Genomic DNA, 25,082 nt, shown 5'->3' on the forward strand with positions numbered 1-25,082 from the left:
CCTCACACACACACACACACACACACACACAGGGCCTCTCCTGTCACCTCACCCTTACGTTTTGAATGGCCTGGATGAAGACCGAAAGACCCAGGTTCAAGGCTGGGCTCTGCGACTCATTAGCTGTCTAACCTGGGGGAGAGCCCTCCGTCCTCATGGTGGCCCCTCCTCACGGTGGGTTGAAGGTAAAGGAAATGAGGCCTGCAGGGGGCCAGCGCAGGCTACTGAACGCTCCCTCCTTTCCCACGGTCCAGCCTGAGATGGGATTGGTTCAAAGGATCCGCAAATTTACTTGGGATCCAAGCCTCCCAAGGTGGCCCCTTCTACTCAAGGGGGGAGAGGCACGGCGGGTCCAGTCCAGAAACTGGGGAACTCCCCGCAGTCCGCCCCACGTGCCCTCCCACTGCTCGCGCGGCTGGGGCGCCTGCCCTGCCCTCCGCGCGCCCAGAAGGCGGGCGTCCCTGACCGCGGGGCTGGGGTCGAGGGGCGGGGTCTGCTAGTACCGCCCCCGCACCGCCTCGGCCCCGCCCCGCACCCGAGGTTTCCACCATACGGCAGAGAGCTAGCAGATTTCCGCTGCTGGATTTCCGTCCCACAAACAGTTCGCAGCGAGTGAGCCGACCGTAGGCGCCCGGCCAGACGAAGCAGGTGAGGACCCGGGCTTTGAAGAGGAGAGGGATCAGCGCGGGTGAAGGGGAGGCCCTGGTCCTGGCCCATCAGCCCAAGAGGGATTCCCCACTGACCCCTTGCGGAGGAGGGACACGCAGTGGCGGACAGACCTCGCATCTCCCTTTTGGGTGCCAACGAGTATTTGGTGAGCAAGGAAGGGGGGGCCAGGAGTATGTGGGGGCAAATACAGGCAGAGTGAACAGGGGAGTGAGACAATCAGCATTTATTGAGCCCACACTGTGTGCCCAGCACAGGCTAGGCACCAAGCCTCAGTCTTGGACCAGACTCATACCATTTCCCACCCACTAAAGTGGGGGTTGGGGGGGGTGGAGGAGGGCGGACATAGGTGCTGTTTAAAAAGGGGAAAAGCGACAATAAATTGGTGCTTTTCAGAGTCCAAAGTGTGAACCCCCATGTTTCCCCATGCTGGGATGTGTTTGATTTTCATATTTAGGCACTTTATCTGGAAAGGGGGAAAGGGTATGAATTATCACTGGTGACGGCTTCAGACTTCCAGATGGCATGAGGCCAGCTGGCAGGACACAGTGGAGCATTATTTCATCTCCAGTGTTTTCTGAGACCCATTTCTGCTTGGCCACTGCTGGAGCAGAGACCCAGGAGGCCTGAAGCCCCCCAGACTTTTAAGAGTAATGCCCAAACCACCCACAATTAGGGTATCCTCAGCTCACTACAGCGCCTGGCCAGGGTGCTGAGCAGATGAAGGGATCACAAGCTGATCTTGTAGGAGGTGCCACTGAGGGAGCAAGGCCAGTCCGGGCAAGAGCTACAGGATGGTCAAAGCTCTGGAGAAGAGCTGCTGCCTGGAGAAATGGGGGAATGGCAGCAGCTTGGGGGGTAGGGGGAAAGGTGGTTGCAGGGGCGGATAGTGAGACTGGTGAGGCCAGAAAGCTTGGCAGAGCCCTCATTAAGCAGAACCTTGAATGCCGAGCTGTGAGCCCAAAAGAACACAAGGAGACCTACAAGGGTCCTACACTCTGTTCCCACCATTCTCTGGCCTTCCCTCCCCCTGACCCCCTGCCGTTCCCAGCTCACCAGGGCTACAGTGTTTCCCAGCTGTGGTCCTAGAAGGGGCTCCTGGAGACCATCCTTTTGTACAAGTAAATGTCACATAGATGTGCCCAGCCCATCCTGGGCTCCCAGCCCAGTGAGGTCTGGGAGCCAAACATGGGGAATATGACCCCGTAGGGGACAGAGCGGGTAGTAAGGCAGGATGCTGAGCTACTTTCCTTTGTGCTTTTCCTTTTCAGTCCACATTGGCCACACCTGTGACCCCTGCTGTCCCTCACTGGCCCCTGCTGGATCCAGAATGGCTTCCTGGTGCTACTGCCTCCTCTACTTCCTGGTACCTAAATTTGGTGGGGGGATGTGGGGGAGGAAGCCAAGGGAGACTCAAAGCTGCTGGGTTCCAAGTGGCCACCTCTGAGGCCACTGCAAAGGTCACACAGGATAAGCCCCTGGCATAACAACAGACTAAAAGCATCCACTGGTGCTACACCTTTTGCATTCACTCATCAGCTTGTTTATTCCTCACGTGGGAGAAACAGGTTCAAGGCAGTGAAGCGCCTGCCCAAGATCACACTCTGGGTGGGACTTGAACCCAGGTCTGACTGCAGAGCTTGCAGCTTCCGGTGCACCCTGCCAGAGCACCCATTAACTGCACACACTGGGGTGGGGACCCAAGCCAGCCCCAACCTGTCTTCTTCTCTCTCAGATAAGGAGTCTCTCTGGGACACCCTCCAACTCCCCAGGTGAAGCAAGGAGCTCTTGGCTCCCAGGTTGGTATGAGGGCCCCAGAGAGGCTCCCCTTTCCCCAGCTCCACCAGCCTGTGGTCCACCTGGTGCACTGGCCCCTAAGGCAAAGGAAGGGAGGAGATGCCATTTAGTTCAGCCCCACCATCCCCGGCCATGGGGTGAAGGTTTCACTTGTGTCTATTTTATTCTTGCTAGGATACAGATGACAAAACAAAAGGACTAGACCCGCCAGGTCATAGAGCATTCGGACCCAAATGACTCCTAGCTCAGTATCCGCCACGCCCAGCCCACCCCAAGGGTCACAGGCCCACACACTGCTCTCCCACACTGTGTCTCCTCTGACCCTGCAGCTCCAGTGGACCCCGGTGAGGTGGTGGAGACCCCAGACGGGGTGTGCAAGTTCCCAGGGCAGCAGCTGAGCTGGTGGCAGGCTCAAGAGTCATGTGAGCAGCGTTTTGGCCACCTGGCACTGGCGCCCCCAGCTGAGGTCCTTGCTCCACGGCTGCCCAACCCCATCTGGGTGGGCCAAAGGGAGGCCCCTCTGCGGAGACCCCCCCAGAGGCGTGAGTGTGGGCCCAGGGCCTGGGAAGTGGGGAGGAGGAGGTGGCGGGGGGAGGCTCCAGAGACCAGAGCTCACAGTGACAGTCCTACCGAATGGAGCCCAGAAGTCCCCGTCGCACCTTGAGGTTCCCTCGTCCAGAACTGAAATGCAGGGTTGACCGCCTGGGTATGGGCACTGGAGCCCCCATTTCTTCCTTCCCGAGTTTGGGAGACACCCGAAAGCCCAGGAGGGGTCCCGAAGCTCCGCCAGTGGGTGGTCAGAGGCAGTGTGCAGATTGAGGACACTGAGGTCCCGGCCCGCGTGTCCCCACAGGCGCGCTCCCCACGGCCGCGCTGGTGTTCGGCGAGCGGACCGCGGACAGGGCGGCGCGGCTGCGGACGCCCCTGCCCGCGCTGGGGGCGCTGACCGCGTGCGCGCACGTGCAGTGGGACGCCGCCTCGCCGGACGCCGCCGCGCTCTTCTCCCTCGCCGCGCCCTCCCTCGCCAACGCGCTGCAGCTGCGCGCCTTCGCCGAGCCGGGCGGCGCCGTGCACGCGGCGCTCGTGGTGCGCGGCCACCACGCGCCCTTCCGCGCCGCCTTCCGCGCCGACGGCCGCTGGCACCACGTGTGCACCACGTGGGAGCAGCGCGGCGGGCGCTGGGCGCTGTTTGCCGACGGGCGGCGGCGCGCCGGGGCGCGGGGACTGGGCGCGGGCCACCCGGTGCCAGCGGGCGGCATCCTCGTGCTGGGCCAGGATCAGGACTCTCTGGGCGGTGGCTTCTCGGCACGCGATGCCTTCAGCGGCAACCTCACCAACTTCCACCTGTGGGCTCGGGCCCTGAGCCCCGCGCAGCTGCGTCGGGCACGGGCCTGCGCGCCACCACCCAGCGGCCTGCTCTTCCGCTGGGACCTGGGCGCCCTGGACGTCACGCCCTCGCTGTTGCCGCCCCTGCGGGTGCGCCTGCTCTGTCCAGGTATGGCCCGCCCCGCCCTCTGGCTCGTAGGCCCCGTCCCGCCTTTCGGCTCAACGCCCCGCCCGCTGGCTTCTGCGCGCTTCCTTGTGAGCTCAAGATCCAGCCCACCACTTGTGAACCTGGCCACGCCCAGCTCTGGTCACGCTCCCCCAAGCCGCCCAGACGTCGGGCAAAAAGCCCAGTCCCAGTAGCCTGAGTAGGCTCGACCCTTGGCCGCCTTGCCCAGCCTTGTGTTGGCTGCAGCGTCCTTCACCCGGGTTACCACGTCGCCCCCTAACTCCGGGGCTACGCGTCCTGGCCCCCTAAGGTGTGCAGGTGCCTTCAAGGCCAGAACAGGTGACTGACTCCAGGGACTGCTGGAGAACCAGGATAAAGCGCTGACACTTCTCCCATCCCTGCCAGTGCCCTCAGAAGAGTGCCCTACGTGGAACCCAGGATCCGGCACCGAGGGCTCTTTGCTCTGCCTTCAACCACATTTCTTCCTTTGCTGTTACCGGACAGGTGCGCCCTGGCAGTCCCCAGGGCTCTGCTGAAGGGGAAACTGGGCATGGACCAGTGTAGGCTGAGAGGGAGTGAGCACTTGGCACAAACTGGGAATTTAGAATCTTCTCAAAGTCTCAGGGTCTCCACGGAATTCAAACCACAGGACAGCGGGGCCAGACAGACCTGGGGACGAACCCCAGCTGTGTGTCCTTGGGCAAATGATTTTGCCATTGTATGCCTCAGTTTCCCCATCTAGAACACTGTGTAAGGCTCCGGACGCACAGCTATCGACATGCTCTTCCTCCCTCGGCAGCAAATGGTGGGTGGCGCACCTCTGGGCGGTGTTGCTCAGGACCCAGCCTGGCATCCCCTCCTTTGCAGACACTTATCAGCGGCTGCAGGATGCCCAGTCGTGGCCTGGCCAGGATGTTATCAGCCGAGTCAATGCCTTGGCCAAGACCGTAGTGGTGAGCCCCCTTCCTGGGGGCTGAAGAGTCTGGGGACACTATGGGTCACCTCCCTGCCGCCCAGTTTCCTCACCTATAAAGGGGACACCCACCAAATGTGTCTTCAGGGATTAAGGTTGTTCATATTCCCTATTTTGGAGCTCTGGAGAGCTGGGTTAGACACGTGCCCACTAAGAAGACCCTAGTGGGGCCCAAGTGTGATCCCTGGGAGATCTCTTCCTAACAGCCAGGCCGGCAGTAAGTGGTTCCTCTGCCCACAGCTGCTTCCTGACCCCCTCTCTGAAGCCCCTGGACACCTGTCGCTGGCTGAGGCCTCCAGCTTCCTGGGTATCCTGGAGAAGGTCCTGGCAAAGGAGTCCGCTCCACTGGGGCCGGCTGCACTGCTGGCTGTCGTGCACTTCCTAAAGAGAGTGACAGCCCTCGGGGCTGGGGAGCCAGAGCCCTTAACAGGGCCCTGGGAGCAGCTAGGCCAGGGCATCGTGTCTGTGGCCAGCTTGGTCCTGGAGGAGCAGCTGGCTGGCGCGTGGCTCTCAATCAGCGAGGTGAGGCTGGCAGGGCTGGGTGGGGCAGGGGGGCTTGCCATCCTTGCCACCAGCTTGTTGTGTAGCCGTGGGTGAGTCAGCACCCATCGCTGGGTCCGTCTCTGCGTTCGAGAGAAGCTCCTCTTTTACCTGTGATGTAACTTGAACTTCCACATACAACTGTTCTTGAATAATAGCTTCTGTGGTTGAAAATAAGAGCCAGGAATCCATAAGGATCGCCCCCATATGCAAGATTCTGCTGACCACCTTCAGAGGCAGGTCCTCTATGCTGAGTATTCAGCCATCTTGTCTTCCAAAACAGCCCAGATGCTCAGGAGAGCATAGAGAGATGCTATCCAGATGGCATGGGTGCTAGAAACGTCGTCCTGGCAGAAGTGGCTGTAGGCTTGGGAGTGATTGGCCTAGAGAAAGGAGAGAACAAGGGATCATAGACATCACCTGAAAGCCTTTGGGGCAGAAGGAGCAGAGATGGTGCCTCTGTGGCCTTGGAGGACAGAACGGGGACCTAGGCTTGGGGACGGGGTGGAGATGACACAGCATGGGAGGCCGGCTCCACAGAACGGTTCCCCTGTTTGGGCAGCAAACGCCCAACCTGGGAAGGGTATAAACCCATTTTTGGCTGAGGGACTGAGGCACTGTGGTAGGCTAGGAAAAGCTGGACTCTGAACCCTGGTGTTCCTCCCTGGAGAACAGAGGTGATCATACCTGCCCTGCCTAGAGTAGCTGTTCCATTACTGCAAGCCCCCCCCCCCCGCCCCCACCTGGCCTCACCCCCCCGCCCACGGCTTCCCTTTTGGAACCAAAAGGTGGAGTCCCTTCTATAGGTCTAGCACAGAGTGAGATCAAAGGAGGGGGAGGCACAGCCCCGCCTGCAGAGTGTGCCCAGCTAGCAAACAACCGGCCAGCAGGCACGGAGGACTACCAGGCCTTCGCCTGGGCTGGAGGATGACATGGCTTGGAGGCGTCAGAGGAGGCCGATTGGGCAGGGCCTCAAACACCAGCCTGAGGACCCAGGACTTGATCCTGGAGGCCCTACGGGGCCACCGAGGGTCTGGAGCAGGCAGGCCACTTCACAGATCTCTGAGAATGTGTTAACTACACCGGTCGCGGCTGGCAGCCGCAGGTGCAAAGCAGGAGGGGCTGAGATGTGGCTCCTCCCAGGTGGTTGGCGGACCCATGGCCCTGGTGGCAAGTCTACAGCGCTTGGCGCCCCTGCTGAGCACCACGCTGACCCCTGGGCGGCCCCAAATGCACATCCAGCGTCGCTGTGTCGGTGAGCCTGCTGTGCACCCGTCCCATACATCTGGGCCCTGGGGGGGCCCGGGCTCAGACATTTCTTCTCAGCTTTGGTCACTGGGAGCTGTCAGCACCACCGCAGACACTCCATTCTGTCCCCTGCCTTTGTCTGTGCTGCGCCCTCCATCCGCAATGCCCTTTCTTCCTCGACCTCTTAGCAAACTCCCGTATAGCCTTCAGAACCTTGTTTGGGCATCAGCTCCTCTAGGATGCCTTGCCTGGTTTTAGCTCTCTCCTGACAGTTCCTCCTCTTGCTGTTACCCCTATGTCTTGGAAATATCTCCTGTCGCATTTTGTGGTAATTACTTCGTTTTTGCCAAAGCTCCCTGAAAGCCAGGGGTATTTCTGAGTCATTTCTGGATCTCAGGCCAGACCCAAGTACACACTCAGTGAGTGTTTGTAGATTGACTGGGGGAGATCACTTATGGGGAACTTTGGCAAAACTTGTGTCCTCCAGGCGCCCAGTGGTTTCTGACGGCTCACTGATAGTCAGGTCCTGCCCCCCCCCCCCCAGGGACCTGCTTCTAGTGATCCCCTCCCCTAGACCTGAAGAAGTCAGATCTCCCTTGGGCAAATCGCTGAACCTCTCTGAGCTGGAATAGTGGCCCAGGCCTGTGGTGGGGAGAGGGAAGGCAGCCCCTGCTGGCTAGGCCAGCTCTGCAGAAAGACCTCCCTTGGAAGGTCCAGCCGCCCAACCCCATTTGATCCCAGGCCTGGAGGTGCGGAGTCTACGCTTGACGGAGGCTGGCACGGAGGGCTATGTGTTCACGGTGCCCGGTGGGCATCCGGAGGGGCCCGGCCACATCCGCATCCCCGCAGGTGAAGTGGAGCGCCTCCTCGGGAAAGGTGGGTGAGGGTGAGGGGGTGGTGGGGCCCTGCTGGGGTCTGGGTTAGCGCCAGTTAGCCCTGGGTTAACTCTGCTGTTTTGAATAAGTCACCTCACTGTTCACAGCCTGTTTCCTTATCTGGAAGACTGTCATGCTAGTACTTGCCTTGTAAGCTGCTGTCGGGTTAAAAGTGCTTATCACATAGTAGGTGTTCACTTGGTCTCCTCCGCTGAACCCCACACATTTCCTCTTAGAAGTGGGTGGTGGAGGAAGCCGCCACCCTTGCTGTCACCCGGGGCTGGGGAATCAGGACATGAGGCAAAGGGCTTTAGAGCTGCCAGGTTAAGTGCATGCCCTGTTGCTGGTTGGAATTCTCGTTTCTCCACTTATTAACCAGGTGATCTTTGGGAAGTCAATTAATCTCTCTGAGCCTCAGTTTCCCTGATCGTAAGGTGGGCAGAGCATCTCCCTCGGGGCCAACCCGTGGTGCTTGCTCAGCCACAGGGTGGGGTCTTAGGCCTCCTCCCACTCAGCCAGGCCTCTCTGGAGTCACCGTGATCCACAGCTGGTTCAGCTCGAGTGTCTTCCGGCAAACCCTAGGGGAGCCTGGCCTGGAGCCCCAGGCCCCTGACAGCTCAGAAGAGGCAAGCAAATTGCAGAGGTGAGTGGGCCCTACCCAGTAGGCTGCTGAGGGTCTGGATCCCCTCCCCAGGGAAGGCCAGGCCTCCATCCCATCCCAGAGCCATCATTCTGGTAGGTAATTCTGCCCTTAGCAACCAGAGCCAAACCCTCCCCATCCCCGAGACACGCACATCTCTGGGCCTTCCAAAGATATGCTGCTGGAACCTGGCTCAACTACTGTCTAGGGTCCTGGCGTCAGTGCTGAGACTCAGAGAGAAGACAGGGCTTACTGAATTTACCACCAAGTCCCCAAGGCAAGACTGGAACCCAGATGCCCAAATTTCAAGCACAGGATATTTCCTCGTGTTTCTTTGGACACAGAGGGTGTCATCTCCCACACAGGGGCCTGGATGAGATGACCTCAGCCATCCATGACCTCTGCCGCACAGCTAACTGATATGGTGCCCTTAAAAGCTCCCCTTCTCCCCACAGGTTTCTAAGCACCCAGGTGGGGTCAGCCATCATCTCCTCTGAGGTATGGGATGAAACCGGGGAGGTCAGCACAGCCGTGACCTTTCACTTGCAACACCAGACCCAGGTACTGGGGGTGCTTCTGGGAACCACCACCACCGGTACACTTATCCTGATTTGGTCTTCCCATACCCCAATATTTGTTCATTTAAACCAAAGTCTAAAAATGTTGAAGAAAAATAACTCACAAGCCATCCCATTGTCCTCAAGGACCCCGCAATGTGCTCATAAGAGTGGAAATAGCCTAAATGTCCACCAAGAGGGGATGGCTCAAAAAGCCATGTGGGGCTACACAGTGGAACAGTCAGCAGAAGTCATATAAGGAATGAGGTATTTTTCCATAAACTGACATGGAAAGATGGCCAAGAAATGTTTAATTTCATTACATGAAATACACAAATTCCTTCCTGCTTTTGAAACAGTAGTTTCAGAGAAAGCCAAAGTCTGCTTTGCCCACAACCACTAATCCTGGACACAAACACACACACACACATACACACACACACACACACACACACACACACACACACCACACCACATCTTATCAGTCTTTTGTATGTCATCCCAAGACTTTAAAAACCAATTTGATTGAAGTAGATAAATCTACAGACACTAAAACATCGACTTTAACTAGACAACCTGATGGGTTTTGAGCAGTATACACACTTAGGTACCACTGCCCCAGTCAAGGTAAAGAACATTTCCACGTTCCCAAAGGGCTTGTTTGGGCCCCTCCCCAGGCAGCCTTCTCCCCAAATCAGTGATCTACTTCTCGTGACTATAGATTATGTCTCTCTTCTCCAAAGTTTCGCATGAATGGAATCATATAGTGCATGCTGTGCTCAAGGTTCATTTGTCAGCTGGTGTTTTTGAGAATCATCTATATTATTGCCTGTTTCAATAATTTGCTCCTCTGTACTGCTGAGTAAGATTCCACTACATGGATGTACCATAATTTGTTTTTCCTAATGCCTGCAATTTTTCTTAAATTTTTCCTAAAACCATAATTTTTTTTTTTTTTTTTTTTTGCTTTTGCTTTTGCAAAATCAAAGTCCTTCCTCTTTCAGCCGAGCCATGTAAACATTTATGTCCCTTGTTTTCCCTGCTGGTGTTTTTGGCACTGTCTTGGTCACAGACATCCTTTCTTATTGCTGTTTAGTCCTAGCATGTATAAGCCTTGACTGAGGTCAAGTCCAGCTCCACCGCCTTCCCCAGGGATGGTCCAAAATGAACATGCCCATCTCCTGGTCATGAGTCCTGAGTATCTGCAGCGTTTTTTTTGTTTTTTTTGTTTTTTCTATTACAAGTAACCCTGCCTAACCCTGTGAAAATCCTCACTCATAATACATTAAAAAAAATTTTTTTTAAGTTTATTGATTTATTTTGAGAGAGACAGAGACAGCATGAGTGGGGGGGGGGGGGGGGGGAGAGAGATACCAAGCAGACTCTGTGCTGTCAGCACAGAGCCCGATGTGAGACTCGGGCTCATGAACTGTGAGATCATGACCTGAGCTGAAACCAAGAGTCAGATGCTTAACAGACTGAGCCACCCGGGCACTCCAACTCATAATACGTTTTGATTCTGGTGACTGTTTCCTGGGGATATGTGGCCAGGTATAGGGCTCCTGGACACAAATACATAATTTTTTGGCTTTTGATTGTACAGTCAACACTGCTTTTTCCGTTTATATCACTTGAAAATGCTACCGGCAGTGTAATGATTATCCGTTTCAAAAGCAAACAGCAGGTTTTCTTTGTGTTCCCAGCACCCAACATAGTATCTGAGACCCCGGGGAAAATATTATGGACGAATGAATACATGGGGTGATAATTCAGTCAACCCAAGAAATACTACATTCCCTGGAGGCATCGTCATGGACTATTGGAAAGAGCATAACCAAGTCAGGACCCAGCCTCAGCTCTGTGCTGTGTGATCTTGAGCAGATTAATTTCCCTCTCTGAAGCTGTTTCCTTGTTTGAAATTACATGAATTTATACCTGTCTCCTAGGTTACTAGGATGATCGCCCACAATAAAAAACATGAAGAATGTGACACACAGTGTCATAGTCTAGTAAGGTGACATTGCTGTTACTCTTTCCAGTCGGGACAAATAGCCCAAGTCCTAAGCTCGGGCTGCTTTCCCTGTCTGGACTGGGCTGTTACCACCGGTTGCCTGATGTCTCCTCACTGCTTAATGACATAAAATCTACACTGTTGTCATTGTTTAATTACCAAATAACTGGCATGTTCATCATAACACATTCAAACTGAGACCTAGCCATTGTTAAATTAGCTGTGCATTTAATCCAGGCCTTGTGTGTGTGTTTTCACAATTATATAGACCGGATATATGTATTTTTATGCAAATGAGCTCATACTATGTATAACGAGGTGCAGCTTTTGTCTTTATTGAACAACGTATAACAGAGCTCTTTCCTTGCCAGTAGACTGAGACCTGCTTGTTCCTCTTGCTGGGTGCAGAGCATCCCAAGAGGGAAGAGTCACCGGGGTTTAACCGCTCCCCAAAAGATGGACATTTAGCTTGCTCCCAGTATTTCAATATTATGCATGAAATATTTCAATATTAGCATGAAAGCCTACTCACCCCTCCTCCCCTCTGCTTCCCTGCTGGCATTTTCTCCCACCTCTTCACCCATGACCCACATTGGGCAAACCCCTGGACCCTCAAACTCAAAGAGGCCTCACCGTCCCCCTGCATCCTCTTGGACTCTCTCCTCTTTCCATACACACACACACACACACCTGCTCTACCCCTGTTTCCTGCCCTTAGGCCTTCCCACAGAAACTGGTGGAACCTGTCTGTGCCTTCTGGAACTTCAGCATCAGGTGAGTTGCCATTTTCAAGTTCTTTAAATAAGACAATTGGGTTTTTGTTTTTTTTTTTAAGACATCCATTCTTCTTGAAGATGAGATGTGTTTTTGGTCTCCATTTGCCACCTTTCTTATGGGGGTGGCCTCAACCTCTTACCTAGCAGCTCCAGGACAAACTGGAGCAGGAGAATCTGTGACCCAGGAGGTAATGAGCACCCCATCATAGGAGATATGCAGGCTCCCTCTGTGGGATGCCTGGGAAGAGATTCATCCATCAAATAAGCATTAGACTCGACATCTATCCAAAGCCATGGCCCTTGGGCATTTGAAGGAGCAGAGGAGGGTTCAGAGATTAGCCCCAGCTCCCTGCCCTGTATCTTTAGCCGAACATCAATCACTGTTGCTTAGTAAGTTATGCAGTTAATCAGTGGTAATCGCCGGTATTAGCCCCATCCCCCTACTGTCCCTGAGAGTGTTAAGTACACTTTACAGATGGGAAACTGAGGCCCAGGGAAGAGCAGAGGCGTGCCCAAGGTCACAAAGCTGGTTAGAGGCAGAGCATTGACGGGCCCCACGCTTTGGAGAGAGGCTTTCCCCTGCTTGCCACCTACCCCCAGCCCCATGTCCACCCCATTTCAGGAGCCCTTCTCTTCCCTCCCCTCCCCCAGCCCAGACACAGGGGGCTCCTGGGCCACTACCGGCTGCTCTGTGGCCACCCTGTACCGGGACTCTACCGCGTGCTTCTGCAACCACAGCACCAACTTTGCTGTCCTGTTGCAGGTGTATGATGTCCAGGTGAGTACCGGCAGGGGGTGGGGGGGGGCGGGTAGGGCTGGGCAGGTGGAGTGGGCGAAGGTGATGTCAGAACCAAGTCTTAAAGGATGACCAAGAACTGAACAGAAAGGCATTCCAAGCAGAGGGCCAGTCTGAGCAAAGGCAAGAAGCCTAGACTGACAGGCAGGCTGGACACATTCTAGAACTTTGACTGTCTGGAGCTTCCAGTGCTAGGTCCTGGAGTAGAAGAAGGTGGAGGAACAAGGTGGCGTGGGTCAGGTGGCACAGAGCCTAGAGGAGACCTGATGGGCAGAGCACGGACGTGGACATGTTAAGCAGGTGTTGGATGGCCCTGAGGGAGCCCCACTGGTGCCAGGAATGGGCTGGCAGAGCAAAGAGCAAAGAGGGGTCTGTGGGCCAGTCGCCTAAGCAGAGGGCAGGGGCCCTGCACTGGGGAACAGTGGGCAGACTGGGGGAGGAAGGGGTGGCCCAGCACAAAGATCTGGGCAGCTGGGGGACAAGGGAGTCATCTTGGAGAGGGCACAGGCAGGTAGCAGGTTTAGACAGGCCTCAGGGTGGAGGGCCGTGGGGCCGGTGGGTGTCGGGGCCGAAGAGGTCTCAGCTGGAGGCGAAGAGCCTGTAGGTATAGCCACGGCTGAGCCGAACTCAACTCGGACCTCAGACGTGAAAGGAGACTGACCCAGGGGAGGCCCCTGGGAGGGCCCAGCGTTTACAAATTCCCAAATCCCCGGAGGAGAGCGGGGGAGGTGCATTAGTAGAGCCGCCAAGGGACTCTGAGGTTGAGTGAGGCAGGGCCAGAGCCTCAGGAATGCGGGGGTCACTTGGTGTGTTGGGGAACACGCCACAGAAGCGTGCTCGCCGACACATTTGCCCTGTGGAAACAGAGCGTGGCCGTTTTTGCCTGTCAGCTCCAGGCCCCTTCCTCAGCGGGGGGCGGTCACACACAGTCTGCTCCCAGTGGGTGTGTCTGTCGCTTCCGCTTCCGAGCCGGCTCTTAGTGGCTGCAGCGAAAGCCGAAAGCCAGACCCATCAGAGCCAGTTTAGGGAGGGCCAGCAGGAGAGGCCATGCAAACGCTCTCTTATTAAGTGCCTGCCGTGTGCAGGCCTGGCCTGGCTGGCCGGTGCTGTCCCCACCCCTGCTTCACTGCAGACAGGGAGCCTTGGGGAGCCTCGCCGGACCAGGGCAGGGCGAGGCCTGGTCTGGGCAGGTCAGGGCCGTGACAGGCTCGCTGTACTTTGGGGTCTCCGGCCCTCCCACAGAGAAGCCCCGAGGAGGAGTCGCTGCTGAGGACGCTGTCGTTTGTGGGCTGCGGAGTGTCCTTCTGCGCCCTGGCCACCGCCTTCTTGCTCTTCCTGGCAGCCGGGTGAGATGAGCTCAGCACAGCCGCCCAGCGCCCCAGGGCCCAGCCCACCCATGGGGGCCTCCGTGGGCCTCCTCCGGGCACGTCTCCCCCTGGCCCCGGAAGAGCCTGCCCCAGGGCCCCCCTTAGGGCTGTGGGCCTCCCGTGGAGCTGCCGTCTCTGCACGTGGTTAGCCCACCCCCAGGGACCCCAGCAGGCAGGGGCTGGTAGGGGCGTGGGGGCTGGTGATGGTGTCCTTGTTAACCGACCCCTGCCTGTCCAGGGTCCCCAGGTCAGAGCGAGCCACGGTCCACAAGAACCTCACCTTCTCCCTGGCCTCTGCCGAGGGCTTCCTCATGGCCAGCGAGTGGGCAAAGGCCAACAAGGTGGGCACCCGGCAGGCGTGCTTGTGAGTTCGGGGGGGGCCAATCTTTCCTGGGTCGCCCCCCGCATCGTCACTTGGCTCCATTTTCCTGGGGTGGGTGGGGACACGGCCAGAATGGTGGAGCTGGGCCCAGGGCACTTCCCCGAGACGTTCCCCGCCGGTACCTCTTTGGGTTGGCAATGCCAGGCATGGGCATGGGACCCAGGGCAGGGCTGCGGCCACTGCTGGCCTTGGTAGGGATCTGCCACCCTCCCTCCCACAGGTGGCATGTGTGGCCGTCACAGCTGCAATGCATCTCCTCTTTTTGGTCGCATTCTCCTGGATGTTGGTGGAGGGCCTATTGCTATGGAGCAAGGTGGTGGCCGTGCGCATGCGCCCAGGCCCCAGGATGACTCTCTACTACGCCACGGGCTGGGGTGAGGCCCCTCTGCTCCCCACTCCTGCTCTGTTCCCTACTCTGCCTCGCATGGCCTCTGTTGCTGTCCCACCCCACCACACCCCGACACCACCTGATCCCCATCTCCACCTGGCGCCCAGCACCCCCATCCCTGATGCAAGCTCAGTTTCCTCAGCCCAGTCGCCCTCCAGCTTTACCCAGCCCCAGCCCTTCTTAACCCTCTCCACTCCCACCACTTCAACCCCCCACTGCTAGCGCTGTCTTCCCGATTCGTGGCCCGCTGACCCCCGTGCCAGTCACCACCCTCCATCCCCCCTGACTCCCGTGCCTGAGCCCTCAGCTCAGTTTTGCTCTCCCGCTCCCCAGCTACTCAGGGCTCCAAGGCCACCCCAGAAGGATCGGGCCCACCCAGCCCCCTTCCCAGAGCTCCCCGTGCCCGCCAGTGCACCTGCTACCGTGGGACAGCCGTGGGCTGTGGCTCTGGGTTGGAGGCCAGGTCCTGGAGAGGACAGAATGCGTGGCAAGGTCCTGAGGGCATTTATTCTTCCCCTAGGCGTGCCCGTGGCCATCGTGGCCATCACGGTGGCCATGTCCCCCGACGACTATGTGGCCACTGGCCACTGCTGGCTCAATGTGCACACGGACACCATCTGGGCCTTTGTGGGGCCCGTGCTCTTCGTGCTGACTGTGAGCAGGGAGGCCTGGGGGCCTGGAGGGGAGGGTTGTACTGGGAAAGGGGGAAGCCGTTTCGCCCACTGACACCGGGTCTCCAGGCCAACACCTGCATCCTGGTCCGCGTAGTGATGGTCACTGTGTCCAGTGCCCGCCGCCGTGCCCGCATGCTGAGCCCCCAGCCCTGCCTGCGGCAGCAGATCACCATCCAGATATGGTGAGGGCCAGAAGTGGGGCAGCCAGATGTGAGGCTCGTCGGGTGTGAGCATGTGTGAGTCCAGGGTGGCGGTACGTGGTCACGTGGCCACGTGTGCAAGGCTATGTACGGGCCTGCGTGTGCACATGTGTCCCAGCTTGTGCGTACCTGCACACTCATGCGTGTGGACACGTGTGAGCACGTGCCCATGCATGTCCCCTGGGGGGATGGTAATCAATCCTGAGTGTATGTGAGTGGGAGGGGATATAGACACAAGCCTCTGTCCTGGGGGCTCACCTTGTGCCGATGGCACTGATGATCCAGTAGGGACAAGGTAGGGGAGACCCGGGGTTCAGGCAGTCCCCAGAAGTTCAGGTTCAGAGTGAGGATTTAGGTCCCTACCCCCGCCAAGAATACCCCTCACTCTCCAGGGCCACATCCTGCCAGAAGGAGGACACCCCTGACCCTCCTCTTCCCCCCATTCTCTGCCAAAGGCAGTGAGGCCTAAGTCAGCAGGTCCCCGAAAAGCCGGGGAGCCCCAGGGGCCCCTGAGGAGGGAAGACTTCTTTAGACTCCACGCCCCCTGGATCTACTGCCCAGTCCTCAGCCGTCCCTCGGGACGGCTGCCCTGCCCTTCCTCTAAGCCAGGTTTGGGACCGGGACCCCGTCTCCCAAGTGCCGCTACCTTACTTCATACCACTTCTGGGTCTGAGAAGGGGCAGGAGGTCCAGCCGAAGCTTCCAGCTACACCTAAGTCAGGAGCGGCTCCTGATGTGTAGCTCTGGCTCCTCTCCAGGCACCTCCCAGCTGCAGCCCTCCCCAGCACCCTGCAGGGCCCCCGGGCCGCGCTGGCCTCCCTCAGCCCCGACCGCTCTCCTGCAGGGCCACAGTGAAGCCGGTGCTGGTCCTGCTGCCCGTCCTGGGCCTGACCTGGCTGGTCGGCACGCTGGTGCACCTCAGCCCGGCCTGGGCCTACGCCGCCGTGGGCCTCAATTCCTTCCAGGTACCTCCGGGCCCCGGACCATCTGGGACCAGGGCTCTGACACACGGTGGAGCTCAGAGTGACTGGTTTGTCAAGAGTTGGGGGAAGGAGTGTCTTCTCCGTCATGGGAGTCACCACGGCCACCAGGGGCATTGTCAAGAGGCCAGAGGGTGAGGGCAAGAGTGGGAACAAAGCCTCAAATCAAAGAGGCAGCGCCTCTTTGGGAAGGATTTGAGTCCCATTTCACAGCTGAGGAAGCTGAGGTCCAGAGACTCGGGGATGCGGCAGAAGTTCCAGCCCCCTGGCTGGTACTAGAGACTCTTTGGGTCTCGGCAAGAAGCCAAGGAAGGGGTGCAGGACACTGGTGACCTCTCCCCTCGGGGTCAGCGGGTGGCCCGCTGTGGGACAGTATCAGCTGCTGCATTGGTGAGGACAACACTTCAGAAAAGGGTTTGGTTAGGAGGACAGTGCCCAGCCCGCCTAGGTGAGGCAGTAACAGTGGGGCTGCAGGAACCCTCCTGGGTGCCTGTCAGGTCCCGTGTCCGGGAGCCACCACGGAGAGGGGTCAGACTGGGTCCCTGTCCTCAGGGGGTTTGCAGCCCTGTGGGCGACCCAGACATGGACACAGACAGGCACGGCCTGGGGGACCGAGTGCTGGGAGGGAGGTGGGTCCAAGCAGGGCCCTTCCTGCCCCTGCCCCTGCCCCTGCCCTTGCCCTCGGCCTCCCTTGCACCCCCAGCACCCCTCCCTGTTGTCTGCACCTACTCCTCCCAGCTCCTGTCAGGGCTGAGAAGTGGGGTGACCCAGGGAGAGACAAAGCAAGCTCAGGAAATCGGGTACGAATTCTGTAGAGTCCTGGGACCTGGAGCTCATCCTGGGGATCCTCTGTCCTCTCCTGGGAGAAGGGGCCTGAGGCTGTCAGCAGCCACTTGGGGTGCCTCAGTGTTGCGGGCCCCGGGCCAGGTTCATACTTCTATCTCCGAATAAGCCTTACAAATGGGGAAACTGAGACCCCATGAGGTCATTTCCAGGGCCCCGCAGGAGGAAGGAGCAGTGCTGGGGCCCAAGTCCAGAGTCTGTGTTCTCAGCCCTCTGCACGTAGGCCTGGTCTGTTCCTGGAAGAGCTGCCCAGATTGGGCAGGGTGTGGGGCTGAGGTCGGGAAGGGTTCTGACCCAGCTTTTCTCCCATCCACGTGGTATTTGCCAAATGCCTACCAGGTGCCAGGCACCGTTCCAGGCACAGGGGACAGGGCAGGAAAGGAAGCAGCAAAATGCCATGCTCCTGTGGAGCTGACCATGGCCAAGGCCAGGGAGTGAAGTGTGGAGGGTGGGAGGGGGCAGGGAGCGAGGAAGGGTGCAGAAGGTGGTGATTACCAGGGTCCCGGTCCATGGTGTCGGCTCCCCCAGGGCCGTGGGGACTCGTCACTCTCGGCCAGGTGTGGGAGTGGAGAGAGGAAAGACGGGGCCACTGCTGGGGGAGAATGGAGGCCATGCCAAGAGAGGGGCCCAGAAAGTGAAGAAAAACTGGGGTTCCAGTTATTCCCAAAGAAGCACAGCTCCCAGAGACCTGCATGGGCCTGAGTGGCCAGCGGGCAGGGACGGTGCTGCACCCCTTCCCTGACACAACAAGCCCCACGCTCCTGGAGCTCCCCCGGTTCGAATTTGGGCCACTGCCCGGTTAGCCCTCCACCCTGCCCCCCAAGTGGCATCCAGGGCAGCAGCGGCCCATCGCTATGGCGACCACTGTAGCTTCGTCCCTGCGTGGCCCTCAGGTGGGCAGAGGCGGAGCCATGTCTCCATCTCTGAACTTTCTCTGAGGTTCCTTCGCTGTCTCAGGCTGTCTCCATCACAGCCCCCTCCCCCTCTGGCCTGGATCCCACCCGGCCCTCCCTCCGTGGGCCTCTCGCTGTCTCCCTTTTTGTTGACCCCTGACCCTTCTAGCTTTTGTCTCTGAGCATGACCTCTCTTCCCCTCCCAGTCAGCCTCAGACCTTCCTTACCAAGGTCTCCCGGTGAAGGAGGGGACAGGCTGCCTTGCGGGGTCAGATGGCATGAGACCTGGGCCCACCCTGATGTCCTGTGACCATCTGCTGGCAGGTCCCCCGGTCAGGCTCTGGGTCCCTGCCCAGCTTCCCTCCCCAGGCCTGCCTTTCCTCTCCCCTCTCCTCCATCTAATTGCTGTCCCTCCCTGTCTTCCTCTCCCTGCCCACCTCCCGCCGTCCCTCTCTCTGTCTGGGGCATACACCGGGCAGCACCTGCCCTCAGGACCGCCTTCCTTCCCTACTGAGTTGAGCAAGGAGCAGGCCTAGGGTACAGGGACTGAGCTCAGCCGGGCCTCGTTTGCTCTTCAGGGCTGATTTGTTTCTTTGTGGCTCCCGTGTCGGGTTTTGTGGTGGGAGAGCTGGGCCTCACTTTTAACCAGCTCTGGCTCACACTTACCTGGGCTGAGTCTTGTTAGAGGGCCCCGACACATTGAAACAGGCCTCAGTTTCCACATCTCTATAAGGGGGATCATATTCTCCACCTCATGGGGGTCATTGTGGGGTTCAACTGAGAGGATACTTGCAAAGGGCAAAGTCAAATACCTGGCACACACCGGGAGCACTGTGAACGGGAGCGGATCGGTTTCATTCAGCCAGTCCGCACCTGCTTTGTGTTCTTTACTAAAGAGGATAGTCATGCACAGAATCAAAGAATCTATCCTTGGAGGTCTCAGCCTGAGGGAGAGACAAACACCAAAACCACACTCCGACAGCCTGGCATGATTGAGGCTGAGAGACCAGAGGAACGTGGGGGCAGTGTGGGGACAGAGGAGCCACTCATGGGGAGGCGGAGAGGGTGCTCCCTGGAGAGAATGATTCTCAGCTAACACCCAGACACGGTGAGGGGAAAGAATGAAGTCAGGGGAGCATGGTGAGATCCAATGGAGACATGAGCGGGGGTCACGTGAGCTGGTGAGAAATGGGACAGGAGGAGACATGGGGGCCAGACCGCACAGGGTCCCCTGAGCCGTTGTAAGGAGCTCACACATGATCCCGGGGGCACCAGAGAGCCTGGGAGGACGCTAGGCAGGCGCTGGTGTGGTTGGGCTGGAGTCTGGAAAGATGCCTTTGGGTATGAGGAGCCGGTAAAAGGAGACAGGACGGGGAAGGCAGTGCAGAAGTTGCAGTGAGAGGACAGGCTGGCTGTGGGGGCCCGTGGGGGTGGGGGGGAGACGCCAGGGTCTGTCTGAGGCCTCAAGGAGCCCCCTGGACCCCAACCTGTGTGCTCTAGTCTGACCTCAGGACAGGGGCTGTTGCCTATCCAGGTAGAATCAGGAAGGCCCAGGCTCTAAATTCCATTCTGCTTAGCCACACTCCAGGGCCTGGGACTCATTGCTCTGTCTCCTGCCACAGGCCCCAGGGTCCCTCCCCATCAAATAGGATTAATCCACCCCCACCCCCACCCCCATCATGGAGCTGCTATGAGGGTTGTAACCCCAAGTTACTTTGTGAGTGGCCAAGACCTCTTGGTCTTCCCATGCGTGGGGAGTAAGAGCCAGCTATGACTCGGCCACTGTGCTGAGTCCTTCACACACAGCGGGAGGCCAGGCCTCTGACACGGAGGAGGTTGGGAGAGACACTCAGCTAGAGGCACGAGTCAGAATGCATTCACAGGTCTGCTGTTCCAGGACTTGATTTAGCCTTGATTACAAGGAGGTGTGCCCCCTCCCACCACCCACTCCTGCAGCCATGAGGATGGGGCAGGTGGCAGGGGACAGAGGCATAGAGGACAAGAGGCTGCCTGATGGCCAGAGGCTGAAGGTATGGGGGGTAGTGGGGCAAGCCCCCTTCTGGTTCTCTCTGCCGTAGAATGTCACAGATGCCCCCTCCCAAGTGCAGGAGGGCACAGTGGGTCAGCAGGGTTTGTGATCATCAGCCTGCATCTCTGAATGTCTCAGGGTATCTCTGGGTGTGTTTCTGTTGAGGCCCCAGGCCAGGTGGGAGGGAGGGGGTTCCAGGCAGTGACACCCACCCTCATCCTGGGTCTGTCCCCAGGGGCCATACATCTTCCTGGTCTACGCTGCCTACAACGGGGAGGTGAGTCAAGGACGCTGGCTGCCGGGGGGTGAGGTGGGTAGGGCTTACTTGCTGTGGACCTGTGGCCAGGGGGTCAGGGGGAGGGTCCCAGGACTGACCCCAAATTCCCATCCCCTAGGTCCGGAATGCCTTGCAGAGGATGACTGAGAAAAAGGCAACAGAGGCATTTATGGTGGGTGCAGGCAGGTGGGGATCCCGGGAGCCAGGAGGTCCCACTCACAGCCAGGATTCCAGTGCTGACACCCCTTTCTTTCAGGTCTGCTCCAGCCCCATAGGCCCAGGGTCCCACCCTAGGTCCCTTGGTCCCTGGGAGGTCTCTCAGAACAACCCTGTAGCCTTGGCTCCAGCCCGAAGACACTTGGCTATTAGAGGTAAGGCCACGCCACCCTCCAGTCTGAGTACTACCCAGTGCCTCAGTTTCCCCAGTGCTCAGATAAAGCTGAGAAGGCAATGGCAGATCCTGTCAACCCATCTGAGAGACAAGGAGACTGAGGCCCAGGGAATTCTGCAAACACGGGGCCTGGAAGGTAGCTTAGAAATGGCTTATTTTTTCCCGCACCACCAGGGAACAGGGGCCCCTGCTTCCTAGCCCAGAGGCAGGGTTTGCCCAGGGTCGTCTTCCTTGGGTCTCCATGCAGATGGGGTTTAGGGGTTCCCAAAGTCAGGTGGGTGGATGAGGTTTGGGGCCCTGTGACAGGGCATGGGGGTAAGGCCAGGCCAGGAGTTTCAATACGAGCTTCCTAGCTTACCTGCTGTGTGCACTTGGGCAAGTTACCTTCCCTCCCTGGGCCTTAGTTTCTCCATCATTAATCTGTGGAATAAGTCTGAGTGGAACCTTAGAGTCTTTGATAATGAGGTCCTGTCCAGGGCAGGAGAGCAGAGAAAGAGCTTCCTGCCTCAGCCTCCTAAAAGTTCACCTACTCGAGTGTTTTTCCCCGGCTAGGGACCCACAGCCCCAGAATCTCCACAACCTTCTCCTCCATTGCAGAACCTGAGAGACCGGTGAGGCTGGGACAGGGGTGGCAGGGTTTTGCCAAGGGGCTAGCAAGTATGTCCCACAGGGACTAGGGTAGGGTGGGGGTGGGGGGGCTTCCTCTGCGGATCCAAGGGGCCCCATTCCTCAGCAGGTGCGAGGGCACTGGGAGCCAATGGGAGGTGCTCACTGCACACTGGCAGAACCCGAATGCCAAGGCCATGGGTAGTGGGGGAGTCATCACCAAGGGAGCCGAGGGCCTCCAGGGCAAGGGGGAGCAGAAGGAGTAGGGGCCCACCCCCCTGACAGCCTCCTCTGTCCTCAGGCTGTGGAGCTGACAGCATTCAAGGCATCAGGTACAGCTCCCATCTCAGGGGGGTCCCCCCTCTCCCCTTGGCACCCGGACACCCCCTCAGCCCCACTGCACCAGGATGGAAGGGATTTGAGAAGCAGCCACACCTGACGCCTCGTGGAAGCCTGAAGTCTTCCATTAGCACGCTGTAGGCCTGGCCCGGAGACACGGTGCTCTTTGGGAGAGGTGTACTTAGGGAATGGGTTTGGGACCCTTCCCAGAGCTGGTGCTGCAGGAGGGCCAGTGCGCAAGGAGCCCGCCTTCCTCTGTGCACCCACTCTGTCTGCCTCCCCCACCCCCCTCAGCCTCCTGGCCACATCCCACTCAGAGTCCCTGTCCTGATGCCTTGTGCCCTGAAATGACTTCCAAACCCGGTGAGAGGCAAGCGCTTTCCTTCTGGGTTGTTTCCCCAGCTGGACAGATGAGGGGGGCCTGGGGGGCAGCGGGGCAAGGCTGGGCCCATCCCAGGCGCAGCTCAAGGAGAGAGGACTGAGCCTGGGGAGTTCAGCCTGGCCCTAGGCGAGCTGAGGGGCCTGTGGTCACTGTCAGCTTCTCTGAGCCTGAGTTCCCTCAGTCTTAAAACATAGATTTAAGACTACATAGGTAGGAGGGGGCCGCCAGGCACTGCCCAGCCTCAAACCAACCAAGGGATTCCTTCCGGCATGGGCAAGAGGCATGTTCGTGCAGCCCTAACCAGAGCTGGGTTCTGGGCTTTATAAAGCCCGGCATCTGCTGACTCCTTTAATCCGGGGACACGGGGAAACCATCCTCCCACCGTGCAGATGAGGAAATTGAGCAGTGTCAGAGCTGGGGTCAGGCCCCACCCCGCAGATGGGGAAAGTGAGGCACAGGGGCAGTCACAGAGGTGTCAGCGGAGGCACATTTGAAACCCAAGTCTGTAGGACCCCAGCCTCCCAGCGGGCCTCCACCCTTAGCTGGTGTCCCCGTCCCCTGGAGTCTCAGCTCCCCTTCTGCAAAGTGCGCAGGAGGCGCCCCCTGCAGGCCAGCGCGCGGTAGGCCCTCCGCGGGGCCCGCTGGCGCCCCCATCCCGCCCCTCCCCCCACCCTCGCAGGCGCGGCGCGGGTGGGAACAAGAGCGGCAGCGGCGCCTCTGCGCTCAAGTGACAGCGCCTTTGTCTCTGCTGAATGGGTGCGTTGCTAAGGGCGCTCGTAGCAACGGAGCCGCTTCCACCTCGCCCTGCGGCCGGCCCCGCCCTCCTCCGGACCCCCAACCTGCCCCGCCCTTCGGGCGCCCTCGCCACCCCCACCCCGCACCCTGCGACCTTCTCAGGTGGTCTGAACACGAGGTGCCGGGGAGTGAAGGCTGCCAGCTCCGCGTCCCTCGCGATACCTGCCGGCCACCGCCCCTCCTGAAACCAGGGAGCCCTCTGGGCATCAGGTGTTCTTTAGAGAAACTGAGGCTCGTAGAGGGCTTGCGGGAGACTGCCCAGGGTCTCCCCAGTCCAGAATCCCCACCAAGGTCTTCCCCCAGCCTCAGCTCCCCTCCAGGAGTCCCCACCGTGATTATCTGCCAGCTCAGCCCAACATTTTCCTCCCAGGTTTCTAGAGAGAGTGCATGCGGACTTGACTCCAAGCCTCTGAAAGGCCCAACTGGGGGCCCCCCCAGGGACAGACAGCAGCCTCCGCCACCACCTACTGCCTCTCCCTCAGCCTCTCCCGATTTGCAGTAGGAGCCCCCCCCCCGCCCCAACCCCTCCCGGGTGCTGTGCTAACCCTGCCAGGTCCCACAGCTCAGTCCCCCTAACTTTCTGTCCAAGATTGTTACCCGCTCTGACCCTCCCCACCTGCCTTGAAATTCTGACAGCCTTGTGGTATCGCTAGCAATAAAGGGTACTCTTGTGACCTGTTCCTCTGTGGGGGTCACCCTGCCAGGCTTCCTGGGAGAAGGGTGGGACCAGGGAAGCTGCCACTTTGTCTTTTGGTCTCAAGACAGCCCCAGCTTCAACAGGGTAGGTGCAGCCAACATCTATTAGCACCTACTGTGTACCTGGCTGGTACTGAGCCCTTGACCACCTTAGAGCTGTGAGTCCTCACCTCAGCCCCATGAACACTATCACCCCTATTGTACAGAGGAAGAAACTGAGGCCAGAGACAGTCTCCCGGCTGGGTAACATGGGGGTCAGGGGGCGGGGGCAGTCACTGTGAGTGGGAGTCACCCAGGCAGACTGCTCGGAGAAGGCAGGGGGCAGGTGGGACGAGCTCCAGGTATGATGGGTCATCCTGCAGGAGGACTTGGAGTCTGGCTGTGGGAGCAGGTCCTGCCACCACTGATTCTGTGACCACGGGCCACGGGTCCCTTCTTAGGGCTGGGCTGGGGGCCGAGGTGAGCAGCAGTGATGATGTGTTAGGGCTTTGTGCCAGGGCGGGCCCTGAGCTGGAAGCCAGGTGAAGCAGGGGCCCAGGGGCTGCTAACACTGCCCTCCTGCCCTCAGCCTGGCTCAAATGCTCCTGGGGCCAGAGGATGTGGCACAGCCCAGGAGGGAGGAGCAGGAGAGCAGCCTCCCTGGAGGAGGCAGGAAGCCACTCCAGACACAGGTGAGTGGAGGCAGGGCAGGGCTGCGTGAGAAGCCCTGAGACCCAGGGAGGCACAAGCTGTTCCCTGCTCTCTCCACCTTATGTGCCACTTCCGCTCGGGGCCCCACCTGGGTTGTCTGTCCAGGGGTGGTAGACCCACCATGAAAGGCCAGAGGTCTGGTTATTTCATTCTGGAGACGGGGGCTGTTGAACCTTCCAAAGCCCGTCATCTGCAGAATGGGGGACATCAGGCCCACCCCACAGGTGACAAGAGGGGTAAATGCAGTCCTGTGTGGTAGTCCCTGGGCCCAGCACACGGTAGGCACTCAGGAATGTCAGCTGTCTTCAGAGATGTTCAGGGAACCGTGGGACCGCAGAACCTGCTGCATGGAGATGATGTTTAAGCCCTTGAAGACCCCCCCCCCTCCCCACCCCAGGCAAAGAAAGAGATGAAAGACAGCGGGCTCAGAGGGAGGGGGAGACAGAGGCCGTCCTGCCTGCTCCAGGAAGACACAGCGGTGCTGCAGGGGGGAGGGGCGGGGCGGGCCAGGCTGGGTACCACCACTGAAGGTCCACAGAACAGGGCGCTCAGCCCGGCCACCTGCTGCCCCATTGCAGAAGCAGGGTTGCCAGGGAAGCAAGAAGGTGGCTCTGAGTTGGGCAGGCACTTGGTCTCTACGGCCTGCTTTTGCAGAGACCTCTGCCGCCTTCCAGGAGGTTCCTGCCTCCCCACCAACTAATCATATGCACTGGCAGGAGGAGAGGTCCAGGGGTGGGCACCCAGGAGTCCTTTCGGGTCTTCCCTCCTCCTGCTCCATAC

The 25,082-nt window shown here is 58.9% G+C and overlaps 1 protein-coding gene across 1 annotated transcript; it reads left to right on the top strand.

Annotated features, from left to right (window-relative positions):
* The first annotated feature begins 546 nt into the window (after nucleotides 1-546).
* Nucleotides 547-23,590, top strand: ADGRD2 (adhesion G protein-coupled receptor D2). Its single transcript, XM_086683999.1, is given in 24 exon segments — nucleotides 547-648; nucleotides 1,938-2,032; nucleotides 2,402-2,465; nucleotides 2,793-3,005; nucleotides 3,317-3,958; nucleotides 4,361-4,459; nucleotides 4,823-4,908; nucleotides 5,169-5,450; nucleotides 6,612-6,723; nucleotides 7,458-7,592; nucleotides 8,111-8,234; nucleotides 8,687-8,792; nucleotides 11,518-11,573; nucleotides 12,227-12,353; nucleotides 13,614-13,717; nucleotides 13,977-14,079; nucleotides 14,341-14,494; nucleotides 15,029-15,162; nucleotides 15,249-15,364; nucleotides 16,226-16,346; nucleotides 20,362-20,414; nucleotides 20,416-20,774; nucleotides 21,347-21,405; nucleotides 21,702-23,590. Coding segments are annotated over 23 exon segments (3,423 nt in total). The 5' UTR covers nucleotides 547-648; nucleotides 1,938-1,996; the 3' UTR covers nucleotides 21,840-23,590.
* The last annotated feature ends 1,492 nt before the right edge of the window (nucleotides 23,591-25,082 follow it).

The sequence above is a fragment of the Puma concolor genome, chromosome D4, assembly GCF_028749965.1.
Source record: "Puma concolor isolate L17-30 chromosome D4, mPumCon1.1.hap2, whole genome shotgun sequence".
NCBI classification, from domain to species: domain Eukaryota; kingdom Metazoa; phylum Chordata; class Mammalia; order Carnivora; family Felidae; genus Puma; species Puma concolor.